This window comes from Schistocerca americana, chromosome 2 (assembly GCF_021461395.2).
Source record: "Schistocerca americana isolate TAMUIC-IGC-003095 chromosome 2, iqSchAmer2.1, whole genome shotgun sequence".
Lineage (NCBI taxonomy): Eukaryota > Metazoa > Arthropoda > Insecta > Orthoptera > Acrididae > Schistocerca > Schistocerca americana.
The window spans coordinates 851,499,268-851,522,597 of NC_060120.1; the positions used below are offsets into that span (position 1 = coordinate 851,499,268).

The 23,330-nt window shown below is 40.3% G+C and overlaps 1 protein-coding gene across 1 annotated transcript in view; it reads right to left on the bottom strand.

The window, feature by feature from the left end:
* LOC124595720 (NFX1-type zinc finger-containing protein 1-like) overlaps positions 1 to 23,330 on the bottom strand; it is a 413,636-nt gene that overhangs the window by 64,138 nt on the left and 326,168 nt on the right. Inside the window, exons 13-14 of the mRNA XM_047134586.1 lie at positions 14,201 to 14,312; positions 297 to 514 (exon numbers count right to left, since the gene is read on the bottom strand). Coding sequence (XP_046990542.1) covers positions 297 to 514; positions 14,201 to 14,312 — 330 coding nt within the window. The remainder of the gene's footprint in view (positions 1 to 296; positions 515 to 14,200; positions 14,313 to 23,330) is intronic.

Below are 23,330 nucleotides of genomic sequence, written 5' to 3' on the forward strand. Positions count from 1 at the left end.
GTGTGTGTGTGTGTGTATTTTTCATGAAGGCCTTATGGGCCGAAAGCTGTTTTTGGAACAGTATTTTTGCTGTTCCTATCTGTGACCCAGTATCTCCATTATATGGTGACTAGCCACTTCCCTTTTCATAATGGTCTTACAACTTTAACTACATCATATTTGGAGACTTGACTGTTCAAGGTAGTGCCATTTACTATCATAAAAATAAAAAAAATTTAATAACCATCCAAAGAAGAAACAATACTTAAATACTGCTACAGAACATCAAGTTTAAAAATAAATATTGAGAAACATACCTGGCACTCTCTTGATTTTCAGAGCCAAAGGAAATTGCCATTAATTCATCTTCATCACAAATTCTACATAAAGGAGGACACGGTTCACCACAGAAGCCAACACAATCATGGCCACACCGAAGCTTTTTTTCACAAGGTTCATAACATGGATCACGATCACAGAGCTCATAGCAACGTTTTGTACATTGTAAATGTTTACAATGCCATGCACAGGGCTTCTGAAATATAATAGAGATAATTTTAAAATAATCAAGAGTAATTTACTTCCTTGACAACAGTATATTATTAAATAATGGTACACTGCAGCACACTGTGATACAAATCTAGTACACATGAACATAATTTGTAGCGACACTACACCAATCAATGTTTATGAGGGCCACCATTGCCAACTAATCATATATGTTGTTGTTGTGGTCTTCAGTCCTGTGACTGGTTTGACGCAGCTCTCCATGCTACTCTATCCTGTGCAATCTGCTTCATCTCCCAGTACTTACTGCAACCTACATCCTTCTGAATCTGCTTAGTCTATTCATCTCTTGGCCTTCCTCTACGATTTTTACCCTCCATGCTGCACTCCAATGCTAAATTGATGATCCCTTGATGCCTCAGAACATGTCCTACCGACCGATCCCTTCTTCTTGTCAAGTTGTGCCACAAACTCCTCTTCTCCCCAATTCTATTCAATACCTCCTCATTAGTTATGTGATCTACCCATCTAATCTTCAGCATTCTTCTGTAGCACCACATTTTGAAAGCTTCTATTCTCTTCTTGCCCAAACTATTTATCGTTCATGTTTCACTTCCATACATGGCTACACTCCATACAAATACTTTCAGAAGCGACTTCCTGACACTTAAATCTATACTCGATGTTAACAAATTGGGGGGGAAAATCATATATAGGGGTTCCAAAAAAATAATGCAGCAGATTTATAATGAAAAAAATATGTTATGTCTCTTTGTGGATTAGTTGATTCATTCTAGTTAGGAGTATTAATTGATTATTTGGTTATTCTCTTTACATAACAAAGATATGGAAACAAGGATACCCATACATATCTTATTGCTAATAAATGTAACGTTTGGTCTAATTTTGTTGTGTTCTTTAAAACATGATTATCAATAGTGTGGTAAAAATGGCAGAACAAGCAAAAACAGAGATAAACAATAACAATGTTCATAATTCTAGTCATTTATTCATGAAACAACATTTTATTTAATCATCAATTTATTGGCTTCCTTCTCATTGGTAATAGGGAGCAGTGGTAAAAACTTTGTGGGGGAATAATAACAATAATAATAATAATAATAATAATCCAGCCACAGCAATTGAATCTTTGGGAAATATCACTGTTTAGTTCTCAGCATCATTCTCTCTCAAAACAAATGGATTCCCCTTTGGTATATTGAACAGTCACTGAAATAAAAATGCGAACACACACACACACACACACACACACACACACACACGGTCGCAGACAATGTTCCTCCTACCAATAGACATTTCCACTGTCATTCATCTGCAGCCACGCAAACTGATAAATTTATAGGACTAAGTGTTTATGACGATATCTAAGACATAATTTCTAATTACAATTATTACGAGGGCAGTTTGAGGAGTTCGTAAAATCACCCCCAATGTCAGTGCTAGCACAACAAGGTTCCAGCGTAGCAATAGGTCATTCTTTATGTGTAAACACGTAATGTGTCAGTGTTCTGGGGAAAGATCTGTGGTGCAGATGTTCCTCTGTTATTCCCATGCAGTGATTTGTGAAGATGGGAAAAAAACATCTGATATTTCAGAAGTGATTAAGTACTTCATAATGAAAAGTGTAGAAACAAAGGAAATTCATGGTGATTATCAGAACATGCAGGGGGACCCTGCTCCTTCATATTCAACTGTTGCCAAGTGACCAGATGAGCTTTAATTTGCTCGGGACAGCTTGCATAATGATCCATGTAGCAGAACACCAAGATGTGCACTTATCCAAACACTATTGAAGAAGTGGATAAAGTGATCGTAGAGGTTCACCGGCTGAAAGTGAGAGAAATTGTTGAAGTTATAGGGACATCATCTGAAAGAGCACATCACAGTGGAACTGGGTATGGCAAAATTATCTGCTAGATAGGTATCAAGAGCATGTCAAAGTGGAACAGTGGAACTGGGTATGACAAAACTATCTGCTAGATAGGTACCACGACAGGGTCAGAAAGGTATCAGAATGGAAATGGCCAAACATTTCATTTTCAGAGCAATCAAAGACTTTTTGCACCTGTATGTGACCACAGATGAATCTTGGGTCCACTACTATACCCCAGAGACAAGAGACAAAACAACTGTCAAAGCAATGGAAACATGCTGATTCATCACCACCAAAGGCAGCAAAGGCAGTACAGTTGGCCAGAAAGGTCGTGGCATCGGATTTCTGGGATGTCAAAGGGATCCTGCTGGCAAGATTATCTTCTGCTCATGAAACAATTATGGTACAGTACTATGCTGAACACCTGGACCAACTAAAGCAAAAGATACATGAAAAAAGGCCAGGTCTGGCAAGGAAGAAAGTCATCTTCAACAAAGACAATATGCACCCACACGCATGTGTCCTTGACAAGGCAAAAATACAGGAACCAAGATATAAATTGTTGCCACAACTGCCTTATTCACCTGATTTGCTTCATAACACTTCCATCTCTTGCTCAAACTCAAAATTTTCCTCAGTGGATGGAGATTCTCTTGAAACAGAGAGCAGACAGCTGAAGTTGATGGGTGTTTTGCAGGCCTGGATAGTTTTTGAAGTGGTATCAAGGTATTGGAACATTGCTTGACCAAATGGACTAGTGTACAGGGAGACTATATTAGGGGAAAAAACTTTACAGTTCATTGGTAGATTTGTGGAGCTATGTGGCACCAGGTGTTTATTCACAAGTTATGTAATTCCCGTAAGTAACTAGCCACTGATTTGTGTACACGGCGATGGTGCTCGATAGCAGCCCAAATGGGAACCATCGGATTCACATCAGGCGAATATGGTGGCCATCACATTACCATGGTTCCACAGTCATGCTCCTCGAACGACTGTAGCACGATTCTGGCTTTGAGACGTACACAATCACACTGCCAAAAGATGACATCATTGTCGGGGAAGACATCAAGCATGAATGGCTACAGATGGTCTCCAGGTGACCTGATATCTTTGATTACTACAACAGATCCCACACAAGTGCAGGAGAATATTTATTACAGCATAATACTGCTCCTACCAGGCTATGTCCTTGGGGCGATGCACATTTCAAGCAGCTGTTCGCCTGGATGATGACATTTGTGGAGACGACCATTGACCTGGTGTAGAAAAAACATGATCCATCCAACGAGATGACACATTTCCAGTGATTTGTAATCCTATCTCGATGATCCTGAGACCACTAAAATCATAACTGATGATGTCATTGGGGCCAAGATGTGAACATGCAGGAGTCACTTGCTGCAGAACTCCTTGTTCGACAATGTGCGTTGATTGGTGTGCTCCGAAACACGTGCATCCACCGGCATTTTCTTCTTTCACCAGAGGTACCATAAATCGTTACCTATCCTATGTTACAGAGGAAACAAGCCTCCAAACACCACATTCTGTGAAGAGTTGTGGACGTCCAACCACTCAGCACCTATTGGCAGTTTCCTGTCTCCTACCACTTTCCATAGTTGCTCATGACAGTAGCACATAAACATTTGACCAGTTTCGGTGTTTCTGAGATACTCGTTCACAAGCTCTGCATAATAAAATCTGCCCTTTGGCAAAATCGCTCAACTCAGTGGATTTTTCCATTTGCAGTGCGTATCTTTGCTAGGGTAATACTCTACCTGTCTCTGCTTGACGTACATACTTTCCTTACTGCGTCTCATGCCCAGAACACCACCAGGAGGCAACCTAGCAGTGGGCAGTTGTCATAATGTTTCGGTTTATTAGTGTATATACAGTATGTTATCAATTTCTTAGTTATATAAGTGCACCTTCAGACATTGATATTGCTGTGCTAGTATTAGTCTTAGTAATACGAAAGGGGAATTTTGTCAAAAATTCAGTAAAGGCGCGTTGGGCAATGAAGTCTGAGCTGTTGGCAGTGTGTGGTAATAGTCGGCAGCCAGTAGGCCAGGCAAGGTAAACATGGAGCGGAGCTGAAGCATCGTATTGCATGTCTGATTTGTTTGGAGTGGAGCAACAGCAAGGCAGGGAACTGCAGCATTGTTTTAAGTTATTGAGATGTATGAGGTGAGGCAGTACGCCAGAGCCAGGAGTGGCAATGGATAAGTGGAAACATCGCGTGAAGATAGATCTTTGAAAACAAACAGTGGAACTCAGTGGAACAATGTTTTGCATGGGGGAAAGGGTTGCAAATGGATGAATGTTGCAAGGCACACTTAACACGAAGATGACACCAGCTAAACTGCAAACACATTCAATAAAGGTCAATCAGCAGGCTAACATACTGGCAGGTATAGGCAAGGTAGTCTGGGATTCAATAAATACGGACTTACCAAAGGAGACGTTGTACATGGTGAAGCCACTCTCAAGTAATGAGGAGTTGGATAATGCCCACCGTTTTGTGCGGAGGAGTTTAGCTCACACAAGTTATGTGGAAGAAGATTATAGGTTTCCTGTAAGTATAGATAACTTCGGCAGAGTGGATTTTAGCTTGTTGAAAGGGTTGTTATTGGCCACATTGGTTTTTTTTGATGAAGATGACCTTGATAGGGAGGATTTAGAGGCGGGCTATAAGCAAAACGTTGATGTAGTGCAATTGAGGGGAAAATTACATTTACAGGGAGACGACAGGGTCACGTTGGAGCAATTGTTATTGACATTTAGCGATTTATTCGAAACGGAGGGTAGGTACCGGCAATACCGATTACGAAGCATCACGTACCAATGGAGGATAATACACCAATATTTAGGAAACCATATAGGATAACACGTCATATGCAACCGCTAATAGAGGAGTTTATAGAACAACTACTACAGGATGGAATCATAGTGCATAGCGCGATAGCCCATATTCAAGCAACGTCGTTCTTTTACCTAAGAAGTCGGTAGATGGTACAAGGGAATATAGGCTCTGTTGTGATTATAGGTCTCTGAATGCAAAAACCATTCCGGACGCATATCCGATTCCGAATATCACGGACACATTGGATAGCGTGGGACAATGTAAGTATTTTACAACAATGGATTTAAGGAGTGGAGTAACGTATTTTCATCGTTACCTTTATAGTAGGAAGTTTAAGGTCGTGACAGAACATTCAGCATTGAGATTGTTACTGGGACTCAAGGAGCCTTCTAGTCGGTTAACATGGTGGGCTCTAAAATTAAGTGAGTTTGACTTTGATGTAATTCATAAGCCAGGGAAGAAACACAGGAATGCAGATGCATTAAGTCGCAAGTTAGATGCATTAGAAGTAATGGGTAAGAGTGTCGCGGAATGGCAAAGAGCACAAGCAGAGGATGAGGAGTGCCAGGGTTTCAGAGCTCAACCACATTTCATTGTGGAGGGAAATTTGTTGTGTAGAGTTACCAGGTGTGGAACACAGGTAGTGGTACGAAAGAGTTTGAGAGAGGAAGTCTTAAATCAGGTCCTTGATCATGTGCTTTCAGGGCACGGGGGTCACTGAGCAACAGAAAGACAAGTAGAATGATTTTGTGGCGCACTCAGAGAAGGCATGTGGAACAATATGTAGCAAATTGTGTACTGTGTGTGCAGCGAGTAGATGTGAAATGCGGAAGAATTCCATTGCAACTGTTACCAGATGCTTCGAAACCTTTCAAGTTTATGGGGCTAGATATCTGTGGGCCATACAACAAAACACCAGCAGGGAATCATTACGTTTTAACTATATTTGATCACTTTTCGTGGTTTCCAGCCGTGGTCGCAATACCAGACCAACAGGCAAGTACAGTAGCACAAACTTTAGTCAATAACTGGTTATTGAAGTTCGGGGTACCTGATACCATGCTTATGGATCAAGGAATGAAATTCATGTCCGAATTAATGACACAGTTGTGTCGGTTATTGAGAATTAAAAAATTATGGATCAGTCCATTTCATCCGCAGGTGAATGGGAGAATGGAGTGAGTACATAGGACAATTTCAAAAATGCCAAGTTGTTACGTGAATGGAAACCATGATAACTGGGATGTTGATCTTCCATATGTGGTATCGAGTTATAACACCAAAATACATTCGGGCGTCGGAATGTCACCGTTCGAGGTGGTCTATGGAAGAAAGATGCCATCACCGTTTGATGTTCTATGTCTGAAATCGGGATCTAAAGGGGACACAGTGAGGAAATTTGCATGGGCAATACGGGAAGTCTGGAAGAGGTTACAAAAGGCCAATCCAAAAGTGTTGGAAAGGCAGGAAGAACAGAATAAGTGGTTGGAACCTTTACCACAGTACAGGGTAGGTCAATGGGTATGGATCACGAATCTATATACACCTAAGACGAAAAACTTTTTGACTAAGTACCATGGACCATACCAGGTCACGGAGATGACTTTGCTTGTAAATGTGAAAGTGCAGCTGCCAATAAAAACATCTGTTATCCACATAAGTAGAGTAAAGCCTTTTGAAGGAACGGTGGACAGATTACTTCAATTACAAGGAAGTGAGCCAACTGGAGAGGCTAGGCATAGCAAACGGAGGGACAACAGCGGACGCACAACATTCGGTATGCGTTACAGTTACGGAGGGAGTGAATTATTATAAGTGTAGTATTGTATGGCATGTTTACATTTTGTGTTTTTGACTAGGGGGATAATTTTTTTTTTTTTTTTTTTTTTTGGTGTGTGTGTGTGTGTGTTTTGGTGAGTCAGATAATAGTTGTGTTTTTCTTGTTTGTTGTTTTAGTTTTGTCACTGTATACCTCTTGATTTATGCTAGAAGCGAGGAAACTAGTATTACTGGTCAATGATGAGAATACAAAGTATATGGTAGTCTCTCATGGACAAAATGATATGGACGACATCAGCATTAATAACAAGAGTACGAAAACCTTGTTACAAAGCAGAATAGAGGAAAACAGGTTTAATGACATCTAGTGCATCTCCAAGTACTCTACACAAAGACCTATCACTAATTAACCGCCACACAAACTCATATGTGGGTGGCCAGAGTAACCACTCTTGGTACTGAGAAATGACTAAGATCAGTCAAAGAAAACAAGGTTCCACACCCTGCAGAACTGATCACTCTGCAGAATTAGACATGACACAAATCTGTGGCTTAATTTCATAAAATGCACTTCATTTCTGTAACTAGAGCACTTCCACATCACAGGAATCACTAGGAAACATGAAAATGCAGTTGACATAAACTGGAGGATACAATTTGTTGACAGAGGCTAAGTGTAAGAATCTCAGAAAGTAGTCAACAACATAATAGTCTAAAATATATCACTCGAAACCACAGAACATCCACGTGCCGCATTGAGAGTGTTCTTAGTGGCTAGCCCAGGATCTTAATTGACACGTAGTAAGCCATCAGCTGATTGCACGATGGTAGTTGCACAACCGCGTGTCGCCAAAGACACTTTCTCATTTCATGGTTATTGAGGATCTCTGGTGCAGGCAATACATCTGGGAATTGGAAATAGTATTTTGCCGTATGGCTGCTAAAAATTTTATTATTTACTTTTTTCTCTTACAAATTTTAGCCGTAATTATTGCATTATCTAATTCACCAAAAGGAATTCTTGAATATTCAGCTGTATTATATTATTAATAAAATGTTTGACAAGTTGCTTTGTTCCAGCCATCCTTTACATTAATGAGGCCTTTGATGTTTTGATGGCATATGCTAAATGAGTGTTCTTTAAGGCCCCAGCTTTATTCAAACTGCAGTATATTCATATTTCATATTTATTCATTAACCACTGATCATGTACTTGATATGGTTTTTGATATGTATGTCCTGCCAGCAGCTGTTTCTTCTATAACTGTATTTATTCTGCCCAGTTACGTGGAAGGAGCTTATGGGTTTTCAATGGCGTGATTACTAGCAGCCCGTGATGTGCCTAATGTCACTATCAACAGTATAATTACGGTTGTGGGCCAAACTACTGACTGCACCCCTACTGCTACTATATGACTTTCTTTATGAATATCTTTCCACAAAAGTCTGACATTAAAACATGTAAGTGACTTGGTCCAATTCTGCATTTAACTTAAAAATTCTAATTTCCTATTGATCATCTCTCAAATAGCTCAATACCAGCTGAAACTCCCACCAATAACTCCTTTTTGGTCTTTTTACAGCTTTTCTTTTGAGCTTTAGTTAGCACTTTGTTACCTGTATCATCAGACTAATTCTGAACTTTATAGAATGTCTGTATACTTTATCCACAGTCCCTAAAGCACCCTTTATAATGAGGCAATGCTGAACAAATTCAGATACATGCTGCCCACATCCGAAAAGACCATATACAATTGCACTGGACATTCTCAGGGAGATTAAATTGCCATCTTTTGAAGAGAGGTGACGTTCTACATATCAAATCCTGTTGGACTAATTTTAAAAATTCGTATTTGAGGAAGACTCTGCAACAGTTTTACTGTCTCAGAATACCTTTCACAGGGGCTCATGGAAGTAAGTTCCGAGACATTCAGGTGTGTATCAAGGCATCTATTTTGCCTCCTTGTCCATATGTAAATACAGAAGAACAGAAAGTCACTAATTTTGGCGCAATCAAATAATGGGAACTACTGGACAAAATAATAGCAAAGCGGAAAGCACAGACTGAGACTCAACACATAGAGGAGCAGACAGGGGAAAAAAAAAAAAAGATTACAATACTAGAAACATTTAAGCTTTCAGACAAATGTCCTTCCTCTGAAGTAGGATTCACACACACACACACACACACACACACACACACACACACACACACACACACACACACGGCTACTGTCTCCAGGCACTAATGCCCAGCTCTTCTGCCATGCACTACAGTGGCTTCCAGAGCACATGCGCAGGTGTAGAAAGTCTCTCATACTGTACGTAGCTTGTAAGGAAAGTTCGGACAGAATGTAAATCATTTGCAAGAAAATGAGACCACTCACTGAATGGCAGAAGCACTGAGTTCATGAGGTGCACAATGACAATGTGGAATTGACTATTGGGAGTGGGTGACAGGACAGAGGATGGGTAGACTGTTGGGTAGAGGGTTTGGGAGCAGCGAGTTAGCAGATGTTGTGGCTAAGGGCAGTACAGGAGCAAAGTATGTACTGCAACAATAACTTGTATCTGATCTGTACAGAAAAGCAGTGGGGTGGGGGGTGGGAAGGACCCAGATGCCATGGGTTGTGAAGACAGCTGCTGAAATCTATCACACTGAGCTCAGTAGTGTCTTCTGCCACTGGGTGGTCAACTTTGCTCTTGGCTACAGTTGGCTGGTGGTCATGCTCACATAAAATGAGGTGCAGAAAATGCAGCAGAGCTTGTATATGGCATTGTTGCTTTCACAAGTGACTTGCTTCTGATGAGGTAGGGTAAGTCAATGATGAGACTAGAGCAGGGTGTGCTGGGTGAGTAAATAGAGCAGGTCTTGCACCTGAGTCCTCCACAGAGATGGACCAGGATGAGTGGACACTGGAATACCACTTTACTATGATTGGGAAGGATCATGGGTAGGGTGTTTCTCATGTCTGGGCATGACAATAGATAGTACCACAGCATAAGATGTGGTTCAGTTGCTCCAGTAAGGGATGATACTAAGTGATGAGAGGGGCGCTCCTTTGCAGCCGATTCTTGGGGCTGGTGGGAGGATTAGGGTGAGTGAGGATAAGGTGTGGAAATCTGTTTGCAGACTGGATTTGGGGGATAGTGCTGTCTGTGAAGGCCTTTGGTGGACATCCGGCACACTGAGCAAAGAAATTCCTGTCACTGCAGATACACTGTCCATGTGTGGCCATGGCTAAATGGGAGTGGTTTTTGGTGTGGATGGGGTGACAGCTGTCCAAATACAGGTACCACTGGTGATTAGTTGGGTTGATATGGACAGAGGTATGGATGAAGCCATAAAAAGTAAAACAAGGATAATGGTACGAAAAAAAAAAAAAAAAAAAAAAAAAAATCAGGTATGGTGAGGAGATACTACAAGTAGCAGATGAGTCTTGTTATTTGGACAGCAAAATAACTGGTGAGGGCCAAAGCAGAAAGGACATAAAATGCAGACTGGCAATAGCAAGAAAAGTGTTTTTGAAAATAAGGAATTTGTTAATGTTGAACATAAATGTAAGTGATAGAAAGCCTTTTCTGAAAGTATTTGCCTGGAGAACTTGGACCATAAGCAGTTTAGTCAAGGAGAGAACAAAAGCTTTTGTAATAGAAAAATACTGAAGATTAGATGGATGGATCTAACAATAAATGACGAGGTACTGAACTGAATTGGGGAAATAGGAAATTTACAGTACAACGATTCAAAGGAATCCATTGATAGGACACATTCTGACGCATCAAGAACATCGTAGTGTTACCTTTTTATTATCTTCTCCTCATTAGCTATTGAAACAACATCGCTTTGTAATGTAATTTTAATTTTCACCAAAAGCACATTCAACACATCGCGGAAAAATACACGTCTTTCGTATCAAGAGAAGAGAGAGAGACATCCATTAGTTCTCAAAAACAAAAAAACAACTCAAAAGTAAAAAAAAAGAACAAAATTATTTATAAAATCGGTCGCTGGTGCAGCGCTCTTCTGCGTGCGCGATCGTAAATTATAACTTTGCGGAAGTCAAAGTACCATTACAACATGTCAATTTGTTAATGGAAGAAATTGTGAAGGATAATAATTGTAGACAGAGACCACGGCTTGAATACAGTAAGCAGGTTCAAATAGAAGTTGGCTGCAGCAGTAAACTAGAGATGAAGATATTTGCACAGGATAGACTAGAAAAGAGAACTCCTTCAAACCAGTCTTCACACTGAAGACACAACAGCAACAATTAACTAACTTTCTGGCATTCTTCAAGATTACAAAAAGGATAGATTGCTGTTCACCATATAGAGGAGATGCTGAGTCACACAGAGGGACAATGAAAAGACTGCTATGCATTTGAGCTTTTGGCCTAAAGATCTTCTTCTGAAGTAGAAAACACACACACATTCACACAAGCAGGCCACTGTGGCCTGAACTTTCGGGCATTCTTTTTTTGTTCTGTCTGTGTGTTATCTACTTTTATTTGGTTAGCAATCTTACTTCTTTGTTTGGTGTTTTTCTGTATTTGAATCCACATGTAAAGAAACAGACATTTTCTAAGAATATTGCATTTGCAACATTGAAGTTTATAGTTCTCATTAACAACAAAACGTTTACCAGCAGTAGTCATTTTATCATCTAGATAAAATAAAGTTACTGAGTTATTATTTAATTTGTTTGCAGATAGGTGCTGCAGCCATGGTATGCACCAAAATGCCTACACAACTATTTGCCTTTAGAAGAATACCTACAGTATCGTTGACAAAAATAATTCCATACTCCAATGTGTATGTGTATTAACTATCATTCCTGTCTTTTATGTTGCTAATTAAAATGTTGAAATTCTAATTTTATTATTTTTTAAAAACATTCTTATGCACATCCTTAAATAGGCACTATGCACAAAGTCACATTCAATCTTAGTTGCACATTCACTGATTTGTGTTCATACACTACGTCGGTTAAAATGTATCATAATAAATTAAAGCACATTTTGTGTAACTTTTGAAGAAAAGTCAGACAATCTGTAATAAGGAATAATTTCGTATAAAAACACCTAAATGTATTTAAAGGCCAAAGCCATTGTAACAAAGTAGTTAGACTGAACTCTGTGACACTTTCGAATTTTCTAAAATGAAATATGGTGTTATCCAAAATTTCCACTAGTATGATTTCCTTCTGCTGTTCTTGTCATAGAGAGAAGAGGCACACTACATGCTCTAAAGTATCTGAACACCTGGCTAAAATGACTTACAAGTTTGGGGCACCCTCCATCGGTAATGCTGGAATATAATATGGTGTTGGCCCATCCCTAGCCTTGATGACAGCTTCCACTCTCGCAGATATCCATTCAGCCAGGTGCTGGGAGGTTTCTTGGGGAATGGCAGCTCATTCTTCACGGATTACAGGAGAGGTATTGATGTCAGTCAGTGAGGCCAGGCACTAAGTAGGCATTCCAAAACATCCCAAAGGCGTTCTATAGGATTCAGGTCAAGACTCTGTGCAGGCCAGTCCATTACAGGGATGGTACTGTCATGTAACTACTCCACCACAGGCTGTGCATTATGAACAGGTGCTTGATCGTGTTGAAACATGCAATCGCCATCCCAGAATTGCTCTTCAGCAGTGGGAAGCAAGGAGGAGCTTAAAACATCAAATAGGCCTGTGCTGTGATAGTACCATGCAAAACAATAAGGGGTGCAAGCCCTCTCCATGAAAAACATCACCACACAACAACACCTTCGAATTTTACAGTGGGCACTACACACACTGGCAGATGACGTACACCGGGCATTCGCCACACCCACACCCTGCCATCGTATAGCCACATTCTGTACCATGATTCATCACTCCACACAACGTTTTTCCACTGTTCAATCATACAATGTTTATGCTCCTTACACAAAGTGAGGCGTTGTTTGGCATTTACCGGTGTGATGGGTGCTTACGAGCAACCGCTCGACCATGAAATCCAAGTTTTGTCACCTCCCGCCTAACTGTCAAAGTACTTGCAGTGGATCCTAATCCAGTTTGGAATTCCTATGCGATGGCCTGGATAGACATCTGCCTATTACACATTATGACCCTCTTCAACTGTCAGCGGCCTCTTTCAGTCAACAGATGAGGTTGGCCTGTATGCTTTTGTGCTGTTTGTGTCCCTTTAAGTTTCCACTTCATTAACACATCGAAAACAGTGAACCTAGAGATGTTTAGGAGTGTGGAAATCTCGCGTACAGACATATGACACAAGTGGCACCCAATCACCTGACCACATTCGAAGTCCACGAGTTCCATGGAGCACCCCATTCCGCTCTCTCAGGATGTCTAATGACTACTGAGGTTGCTGATATGGAGTACCTGGCAGTAGGTGGCAGCACAATGCACCTAATATGAAAAACATATGTTTTTGGGGGTGTCCAGATACTTTTTGATCACATAGTATATGTTCAGCAGCTCTGTGTGTTTTGTAATCTTTAACTAATAATAATTCATATTTTGGTAAAAACATGACTGCAAATCATTTGTAGAATCATTCAGCTGGTCACATTAATCTATATGTCAGCTTCTATATGTTTCAGAGGAATAAGTATCAGAAAAGTGCACTCATCATTTGAGTGCAGGGTGACTGAATGCTATATCACATTGTGTTGTCTAAATATAGTTTATGTACTAAGCTGAACCTGAAATTCTTTCCTTGGAGTACGAATCAGTACTTGTAACCATATTTTTTACGTGTAATTACTGCAGTAATCCATGGTCATAAAAGTTTGTGGAGTACAGGTGTAGATCTACATCTGCTATTTACATAAAGCAGCCAGCGGACTGGAGCAAATCATTTCGTAATATTTAAAATGATTACTATCTGCATTACTTGATTAAGCAGTAAATACATACGTTATTATGAGAGTGTGTGTGAGAAAAGCATGTCAGAACAGTACTGTCTTACAGCAGTTTTTAAAAAACACAAACATGCTTATTCAGTTAAGACAATGCAGTTGTCATTCTATGAAACCAATTCTCAACACCTTATGAGAATCACTTGCAGATTAAATTATTATTTGCTGTTAGTACTCAAGGATAAAAATGGCTCTAATCAAAACTGAAAGTGTATTATTTGTAAAATAATAGCAATGTCAGTACCAATACTCACTTTGCATCGTATATAAGGATCACCACATCTCACAAACCAGTGTGAATGCCTGCACTGGTAGTCACACTCCTGGTTACAAGGGGGACAAATTTTTGAACAATCCATATTACATCTGCAAGTACAAAGAAAGTTGTTTTACCACATAGATTATGAGAAAATATTATGTTTCAACCACAGCATATTCCATGACCTTCATTAGCATACAATTTATGATTAAAGTGTTACTTGAGAAAGAGCTATATATAGGATATTTCCCTCATAGATGTAACATAAAAAAAATGCTAAGTTGAAGTTTAAATATGTATCATGAACTACTGGCAGCGCCAATTTCTATATCGAAACAGGTAGTTATTCAAGATTAAGTTTAAGTTTAAGATTGCCCTCTTACTTGAAAATAATTTATATACAGGAGAACAACAAGTAATAAATAATGGTCACTTGAATTTGGAGAAAGAGAGAAAAGTGAAGCATCTGACAGCATCTGAGATGGGTTTATCATACATGCCATTCAGAGTCCAACATAACTCCAGTGCAACAGAAACTGAGAAAACTGAGAGTGAAATTAAATGCCTATTGAAAATTAAGCTTTAATTATAACTCAAATTTCTATTCATCATAATATTACTATGGTGATCATAATGTTGTGTGATTTACAAATATGATGAAGACATAATACAGATGATCACGGAAACAGAGAATGATGGAACATACACTCCTGGAAATGGAAAAAAGAACACATTGACACCGGTGTGTCAGACCCACCATACTTGCTCCGGACACTGCGAGAGGGCTGTACAAGCAATGATCACACGCACGGCACAGCGGACACACCAGGAACCGCGGTGTTGGCCGTCGAATGGCGCTAGCTGCGCAGCATTTGTGCACCGCCGCCGTCAGTGTCAGCCAGTTTGCCGTGGCATACGGAGCTCCATCGCAGTCTTTAACACTGGTAGCATGCCGCGACAGCGTGGACGTGAACCGTATGTGCAGTTGACGGACTTTGAGCGAGGGCGTATAGTGGGCATGCGGGAGGCCGGGTGGACGTACCGCCGAATTGCTCAACACGTGGGGCGTGAGGTCTCCACAGTACATCGATGTTGTCGCCAGTGGTCGGCGGAAGGTGCACGTGCCCGCCGACCTGGGACCGGACCGCAGCGACGCACGGATGCACGCCAAGACCGTAGGATCCTACGCAGTGCCGTAGGGGACCGCACCGCCACTTCCCAGCAAATTAGGGACACTGTTGCTCCTGGGGTATCGGCGAGGACCATTCGCAACCGTCTCCATGAAGCTGGGCTACGGTCCCGCACAACGTTAGGCCGTCTTCCGCTCACGCCCCAACATCGTGCAGCCCGCCTCCAGTGGTGTCGCGACAGGCGTGAATGGAGGGACGAATGGAGACGTGTCGTCTTCAGCGATGAGAGTCGCTTCTGCCTTAGTGCCAATGATGGTCGTATGCGTGTTTGGCGCCGTGCAGGTGAGCGCCACAATCAGGACTGCATACGACCGAGGCACACAGGGCCAACACCCGGCATCATGGTGTGGGGAGCGATCTCCTACACTGGCCGTACACCACTGGTGATCGTCAAGGGGACACTGAATAGTGCACGGTACATCCAAACCGTCATCGAACCCATCGTTCTACCATTCCTAGACCGGCAAGGGAACTTGCTGTTCCAACAGGACAATGCACGTCCGCATGTATCCCGTGCCACCCAACGTGCTCTAGAAGGTGTAAGTCAACTACCCTGGCCAGCAAGATCTCCGGATCTGTCCCCCATTGAGCATGTTTGGGACTGGATGAAGCGTCGTCTCACGCGGTCTGCACGTCCAGCACGAACGTTGGTCCAACTGAGGCGCCAGGTGGAAATGGCATGGCAAGCCGTTCCACAGGACTACATCCAGCATCTCTATGATAGTCTCCATGGGAGAATAGCAGCCTGCATTGCTGCGGAAGGTGGATATACACTGGACTAGTGCCGACATTGTGCATGCTCTGTTGCCTGTGTCTATGTGCCTGTGGTTCTGTCAGTGTGATCATGTGATGTATCTGACCCCAGGAATGTGTCAATAAAGTTTCCCCTTCCTGGGACAATGAATTCACGGTGTTCTTATTTCAATTTCCAGGAGTGTATGTATTTTTAAGGAGTTGGTCATATTGACAACTGAACAAATTCACTATTTATTTCACTTCCAATGTTGTCAATCACCACAATGAAAGTTATTACAGTTCTCCAACACTTGGTCATTGTGTTCCTCATGAGTGATCACTGCCTTCTAGTAGAAGTCATGGATAACAGAAAGAATATACTTTTGGAAGGACATGAGACATTCTCTCTTTTCCCTGCTGATGGGACGAATACCTGAATACAGGGCATCTTGGTTTATATTCACAAATTCAGATTGGCGACTGTTGTAGGTTTCTTCAAAGTCACCATAAGGAATGGAAAATTGTCATAAAAAGTGGTCTTGTATTTTACAGAAGGTAGTAACTTCTCCAATCGAACCAATTGTATGTCAAGCCAATTTACTGGTAAACCTTCAAATGTCTTTTTGTGGTTTGCTGTAAGGTCTTCAAGAGTCTTTGCAGATAAAAATCATTATGATGCACTTCAGCTACTAAAAACAGGTTCTTTGTTTTGCAGTAACAAATTACATTGTACCAATCTTCTGGTGAGACGATGTTTTGCATCTTTCTATATCTACATCAAACTTTGCAAGCTGCCTAAGGGTGTGTGGCACAAGGGGTAGGGGGGGAGGGGGTGGGGGGGGGGGGCAGGGTACTTCTGATACCATGAATTGATTTCTGATTCCCCCTTCTATCCTTCTATGTTCCACTAGTGAATGGCATGTAGGAATATTTATTGTCGGTAAGCCTCTATACTAGCTCTATAATCTCTCGAATTTTCTCACTGTGTTCATTTTGTGAGATATATGTGTGAGGAAGCAATATGCTGTCTGACTCTTGCCACAAAGTACTCTTTCGAAATTTGAATAGTAAACCTCTCTGTTATGCAAAACAACTCTCTTATAATGTCTGTCACTGGAGTTTGTTGAGCACCTTTGTCACACTCTCACGTCAACTACATAATCCGGTGATGAAACATGCCACACTTCCTGGGAACTTCTCTCTCTCTTCTGTATGTCCTACCTGGAAAGGATCCCAGATTGATCAACAATATTCAAGAACTGGTCAAACAAGCACCTTGTAGGCCACTTCCTTTCTGGATGAGTGACATGTACTTAAGATTTTTCCTGAGAATCTCAATCTGGCATCTGCTTTTCCTATGTAGTTATTCCACTTAAAGTCTTGCTCTAGATTCAACTACATCATAGGTGAAATCATTTGGTAGTCAGCTGTGTCCAGGAATTAAAAATTTTTAATCAACAGCATCCGCTTTGATTGCAGAGCTTTTAAAATCTTTGTTGTCATTAACATAGTTTTTAAGTTTCGATTCTGATCAGGGCATGAATCTGAGTAAGTCTATGCTTGTGGTCTCTTGCACTGTTTGTTATGTGCTGTTTCAGGCATGTAATTATCTCTTGTGGCCCTCAAGAACCTTCTGTTTCTGGCCATGCATACTAAAACCTTTGTTGTTATTGAAATCATGACAACCAGATTGATGTTGTTAGTTTTACCTGTAAGTATTTAGTGATAATACTAAGAAGTAATATAAAATGGGACAATCACGTAAAATCTGCATTAAGGAGGATGACTGTAATACCTGATTAAATATGAGGAAGCAAATGCTATGAAAATGCAAATAAGGAAATTGGAGTTAGTCACTTTGGCTTCCGAATGCTGTAATAACACATTCAGTTGACATGGAGAATATTGTCACCAACTGGTACAAGAATTAATGAACAGAATTAAGAGTTCAATGTTTGGGCCACTTAGTTTTTCATAATCAAAAGAAGAAAAAATATAAAAACCTTGGGCATTAACATCTATACTGTTTCTAATATGTGACTGCCATGGTCTCCATGTGACTAGACGAGATTGCAATGTGTCTAGAGGCAGTTCCCTATTCTTAACAGGGTTAAATTGAGTGATTTCCACTCATGTGGCTTAAGAGACATCTGCCAAAGCAGAAGTTTGGTGTAATTTGTTATTTTGCACCTTCAGCAAATTGTTCAACAATCTACATGCCGACTTTTTGTCTCCATTAGGGGATTAACACGCCAGGGAACAGAGAACAAGGTAATACACTATTTTCAGTAATTGCATGCACTGTTCCTGCTGTCTCAATTTTCTTGTTTCTCTGCATTCATGTGCAACCGAGCACCCGGTAGAAGGACACTTTATTACCATTAGTGTACAACATCAAAATCCCTCTAACACATTCCATTTTGTATGCTTGGAACACTATTAAATTGATATGAAAGGCATTTAGAAAACAGAGCAGATCAACAAATTAATCTGTGGATTGCACTTCATCTGCTGCAGTACCTTTGCATCAAATACGGTAAAATTATGTGGAACCCAAATTCTAGAGACACTACGGAAAGCTATTGAGCAGTCTACAGACTACCTGAACAAAGATATCTATGTACTTAAATTTACTAGTGTAAATAACTGTAAGGTTCTGGTGCCCATTTATGTGTATGTAAAAGATTTGTTTCACTTAGTCAAATTCAGATAGGATCTGGCTCTCACTACTGGCCAGTGAGGATACATGCTGTAACCCAGGGTTGTAGCTATGCAGTGGCAATGCACCAGAGCCCTCGAGGAGAAGGGGGCCCCTTAAGCCCAAAAGAAAGAAACGAAAAAGTCAAGGAAAAATTGTGATGAAAAGAAAAAGCAGAAAAAAACTATATTTATTGATGTATGTATACAAATGTTAATTGTGTGTTGGTCATCAACAGCTGCATGGTCATCAACAGCTGCAGTCTAGATCTAGTACTACAAATGTAAGCTAATTTACTAAATTTCATTTCAGTTTATTGCTGTAATTGCAAATAATTTTCAAGCATTAAAAGAACATAACAAAATGGTGCATTATCACTAAGTCTGAATCAACCAAAAGGAAAGGAAGAGTCAAAGACCAACATTTTATGTCCACAAATTACAATCATTTTTAACATTGTGCTACCACACATGTACATCCCCATTGCTTAGTAAGTGTGAGAGTGTTATTGAGATGCTCCAAAAACTTCAGAGGCTCATGCTACAAGAGATTCAATATGCCTGACACAGATAATAACTGTTAAAAAAACTACGAGAGCACACATTCCAAGTAGTGTTGGATAACGTATTACTTCCTCTGACATATGTCTCACATAATGACAACGAGAAAATCAGAGGAAATAAAAGCTAGCTTTAAGGATTACCAGTCATTTCTCAAAACACATAATTCACAAACAGAACAGGGAAAAGGGGAAATGATAGTGATATCAGACACACTTCCACCACACGTCATAAGGTGGCTTGTGCAGTACAAATGTTGAACACTAAAGAAAGGAAAGGTCAGTGCCTGGCCACCAATTCCATAAAGCAGTACAATGTAATTCTCAAAAAAACTTGAAAAACTTTTCTTTGAAGAGTTTGGAGAACTGTCAAGTAGTGAACATTTTGACCAATTTTGCAGAGTTGTCACAAATCAAATATGCAATGCAGAAGTCTGATTATCATGAAGCTGATGGTTTGATTCATGATAGCACAAAGAATTATTTTACTTTATGTGAAATATAATCATTTTCAAATGGAAATGTTAATTAACATATACTGAACAATAATTTTCAATGAAAATAAGATCTTTTAAATTTTAGTTACTAATCACACAAAAAGAAGGATTTACCAGGGTTGGTCCTTCTAATTATCTTAATAATTTTGCAGAAATATATATTCTACTATAGTGCTCTGTCAAACTTTTCTCGCAAAATTATACCTCCCATTTCATAAACATAACGAACATCACGCACTTCCCCTTCCATTCTCACAACACTACCTCCAAACAAATTTCCTTCATACATATTTTCAACGTATCATCTGCATACATATTTCACAATCCATGGTGCATAGTGGAGGGTACTTTGTGCCACCACTAACCATTCCCCTTTTTGTTCCACTCATAAATGAAGCATGGGAAAAATGACTATCTATACAACTCTGTCTTGTATTGTGTTCACAGTCCTTATGTGAAATATGAGTTGACAACAGTAGAACTGTTCTGTAGTCAACCATAAATACTGGTTATTTTAAATTTTCTCAATAGTGTTTCATGAAAAGAATGTTGCCTTGCCTCCAGGGCTTCCTATTTTGGTTCTTGAAGCATGTCCATAATACTTGTGTGTTGATCAGACCTACTGGTAGCAGCACGCGTCTAAGATTGCTTTGATGTCTTTCTTTAATCCGGCCTAATGAGGATCCACAACACTCAAACAGTACTCAACTATGGGTTGCACTAGTGTTCTACATGTGTCTCACTTACAGATGAGCTATACATTCTTAGAATTCTCACACAATAAACGAAGTCAGCCATTCACATTTACTACTACTGAACTTACTTGCTCTTACATCATTTTGAAACATTACACATAGATATTTAATCAATCTATGTCAAGCAGCACATTGCTAAATCTGTAAGTCAATATTATGGTACTGTTTTTACTACTCATCTGCATTAACTTACATTTTTAACAGTTAGACATGCTAACATTTGTCATATCAAATAGACATTCTGTGTACATCATCCTGTATTCTCCTACAGTCACCCAACAATGACACTTTCACACACATTATAGCGGCATCAGCTAACAATCACAGATTGCTGCTCACCCTATCCATCAGATAATTTACACATATAGAGAATACAAGCACTCTTATCATACTTCTCTGGAGCACTCCAGAAAATAACCTTGTCTCTGTTGAACTTTTGGTGCCAACGACAGTGTGCAGGGTTCTATTTCTTAAGAACTCTTCGAGCCACTCAAGTGTGTGGGAACCTATTCCGTATGCTCAGACCTTTGTTGCAGTGGGACCCTGTGTCCAATGCTTTTCAGAAATCTAGGAACATGGAATCTGCCAGCTGCTTAGGTCCATTCTTTTACCCTTCTTCTACACAGGAGTCCTTCCACCTTTCAGTCTTCTCTTCTTTGCTTGCTACTGGATTGTCATGTTAGGTCTAGATAATCATACAATTTTTTAAAAGTTTTATTAAATTTTCCAATAAACTGCAACTATATTTTGCATATTAATGTACACTTCTAATGCTTTGTATTTCTCTCTGGCTTCACCACTTTGCACTCTCTGTCATTCCCACTTCTATGTGCCTGTTCTCCTTTATGCCTGCCTCTTCATTTACTGCATTTCTAAGTTTTCTCCTTGCAAGAATTAAAATTAGTAATGCAGTTGTTATACAAGGACTTCTGCTGGGCCTTGCCTTGTTGCCCCCCACCCCCGTCTGTTGTTGTCTTCCTTAGTTCATCTCTCAAAGCTACCTGCTCTTCTTGTATTTGTTTTGAAAGAGGGTAAACAGAACATCTCTTAGTTAAAAGACAACTGAAGCAAAGTATCTAAAAAATGAAATACAAATATCTGCATCTCATCAGGCACATTCCATTATAAATGTTATGGAAAAAAAATTCTGGATGAAAAAATACATCATCTGAACACATGAGGCAACCAGCAATAAATTTTGGAAGAAATAATCTAGACGACATTATTAACTGTACTTATAACTAGTTTCATATAAATTTGATTTGCAATTATGACAGTGACAGAATGAAAATTTCAGTTGCCAAAATACTATTTTACTCTAGGTTGCACTATTTCCATTCTTGTATATTTGTAAATTTTAATATCTTACTAATAACCTGAACACAAAGGAAAACTCACCCGCATGCAATGACCAAATCATTATCAAACTGGAACAGTCCCAACCAAACAGCAGGACTTAAAAAATCTAGTTAAGGGAGCTATGTAAAAGGTGGCAAAGCAGTCACAAATTGGACATATCTGGATCAGGATGGTCAATTAAAAAGAAAAAAATATTAATTGCCAGAATGACCCCCAAAGGGGTTTATTAATAGGGTACACATTTGTGGTACTTAAGAGAAGTGGAGAGGTGGCCGCTAAAACCAAAATGCAAATAGTGGCTTGGGAGAACAGGAGATGAGTGTGTTGAAATGAAATGTCGTGTGACGAGGGCCTCCCTTCGGGTAGACCTTTCGCCTGGTGCAAGTCTTTCGATTTGACGCCACTTCGGCGACTTGCGCGTCGAGGAGGATGAAATGATGATGATGAGGACAACACAACACCCAGTCCCTGAGCGGAGAAAATCTCCGACCCAGCCGGGAATCGAACCCGGGCCCTTTGGATTGACAGTCTGTCGCGCTGACCACTCAGCTACCGGGGGCGGACATGAGTGTGTTAGTGGTTCAGGTCCCGGAGAGCGAGAGAGCAATGCGCCTTCGCTTGAGCCCCTGCGCAGCCACGTCCAATGCACCACATGACCCCTCCTACATTACGCCATTGACTAAGGGGTTGAACAAAGTGCACTGAAAGCATCTGTTATTCAGTGTTCCTTCTGTGAGAATGTTAACAGGTCAGCGTCTCACACTGAAGTAGCAATTTTTGAAAAATCTACTGACTCTGGCGACTCCAGGTGGGTGATACCTCCACAACTACAATGTGTTGACACAAAGGTTTTGTATGGGAATTGTTGTGAGGGTTCCTGTTGACTTTCTAGTGTCATCATGGCGAACTGATTCCAGACTTTTTGAGGTGGAATGAAGACGCAAGACCATATACAGTATATGAAGGTACCATCTGTAAAGCAAGTTCTGTAAAATAATAACATGGAAGATCTGCCATGTAATGTTTTAGGGACCTCTACATGTACTGATTTGGATATACTGGAAGGATTGTAAATGTGAATATTGAATACGTGAGTATATATGCAGCCTCCTACCACCACCTATTCAAGCCCTGGATCTGGCAAAACATTTACTGTCAAAGGGAGAGCCCCCTGTGAAACGACACTTCATACACCAGCTGTTATGTAAACATGGTTCGGCTTTTTTACATCACCATTACTATGATGCAGTCATCAGCGAAGATGAATGGGCATATGCAGAGGGTGTACAGGTGACACACAATATCCTGCTGCAGAGCATGCTGTACAACATG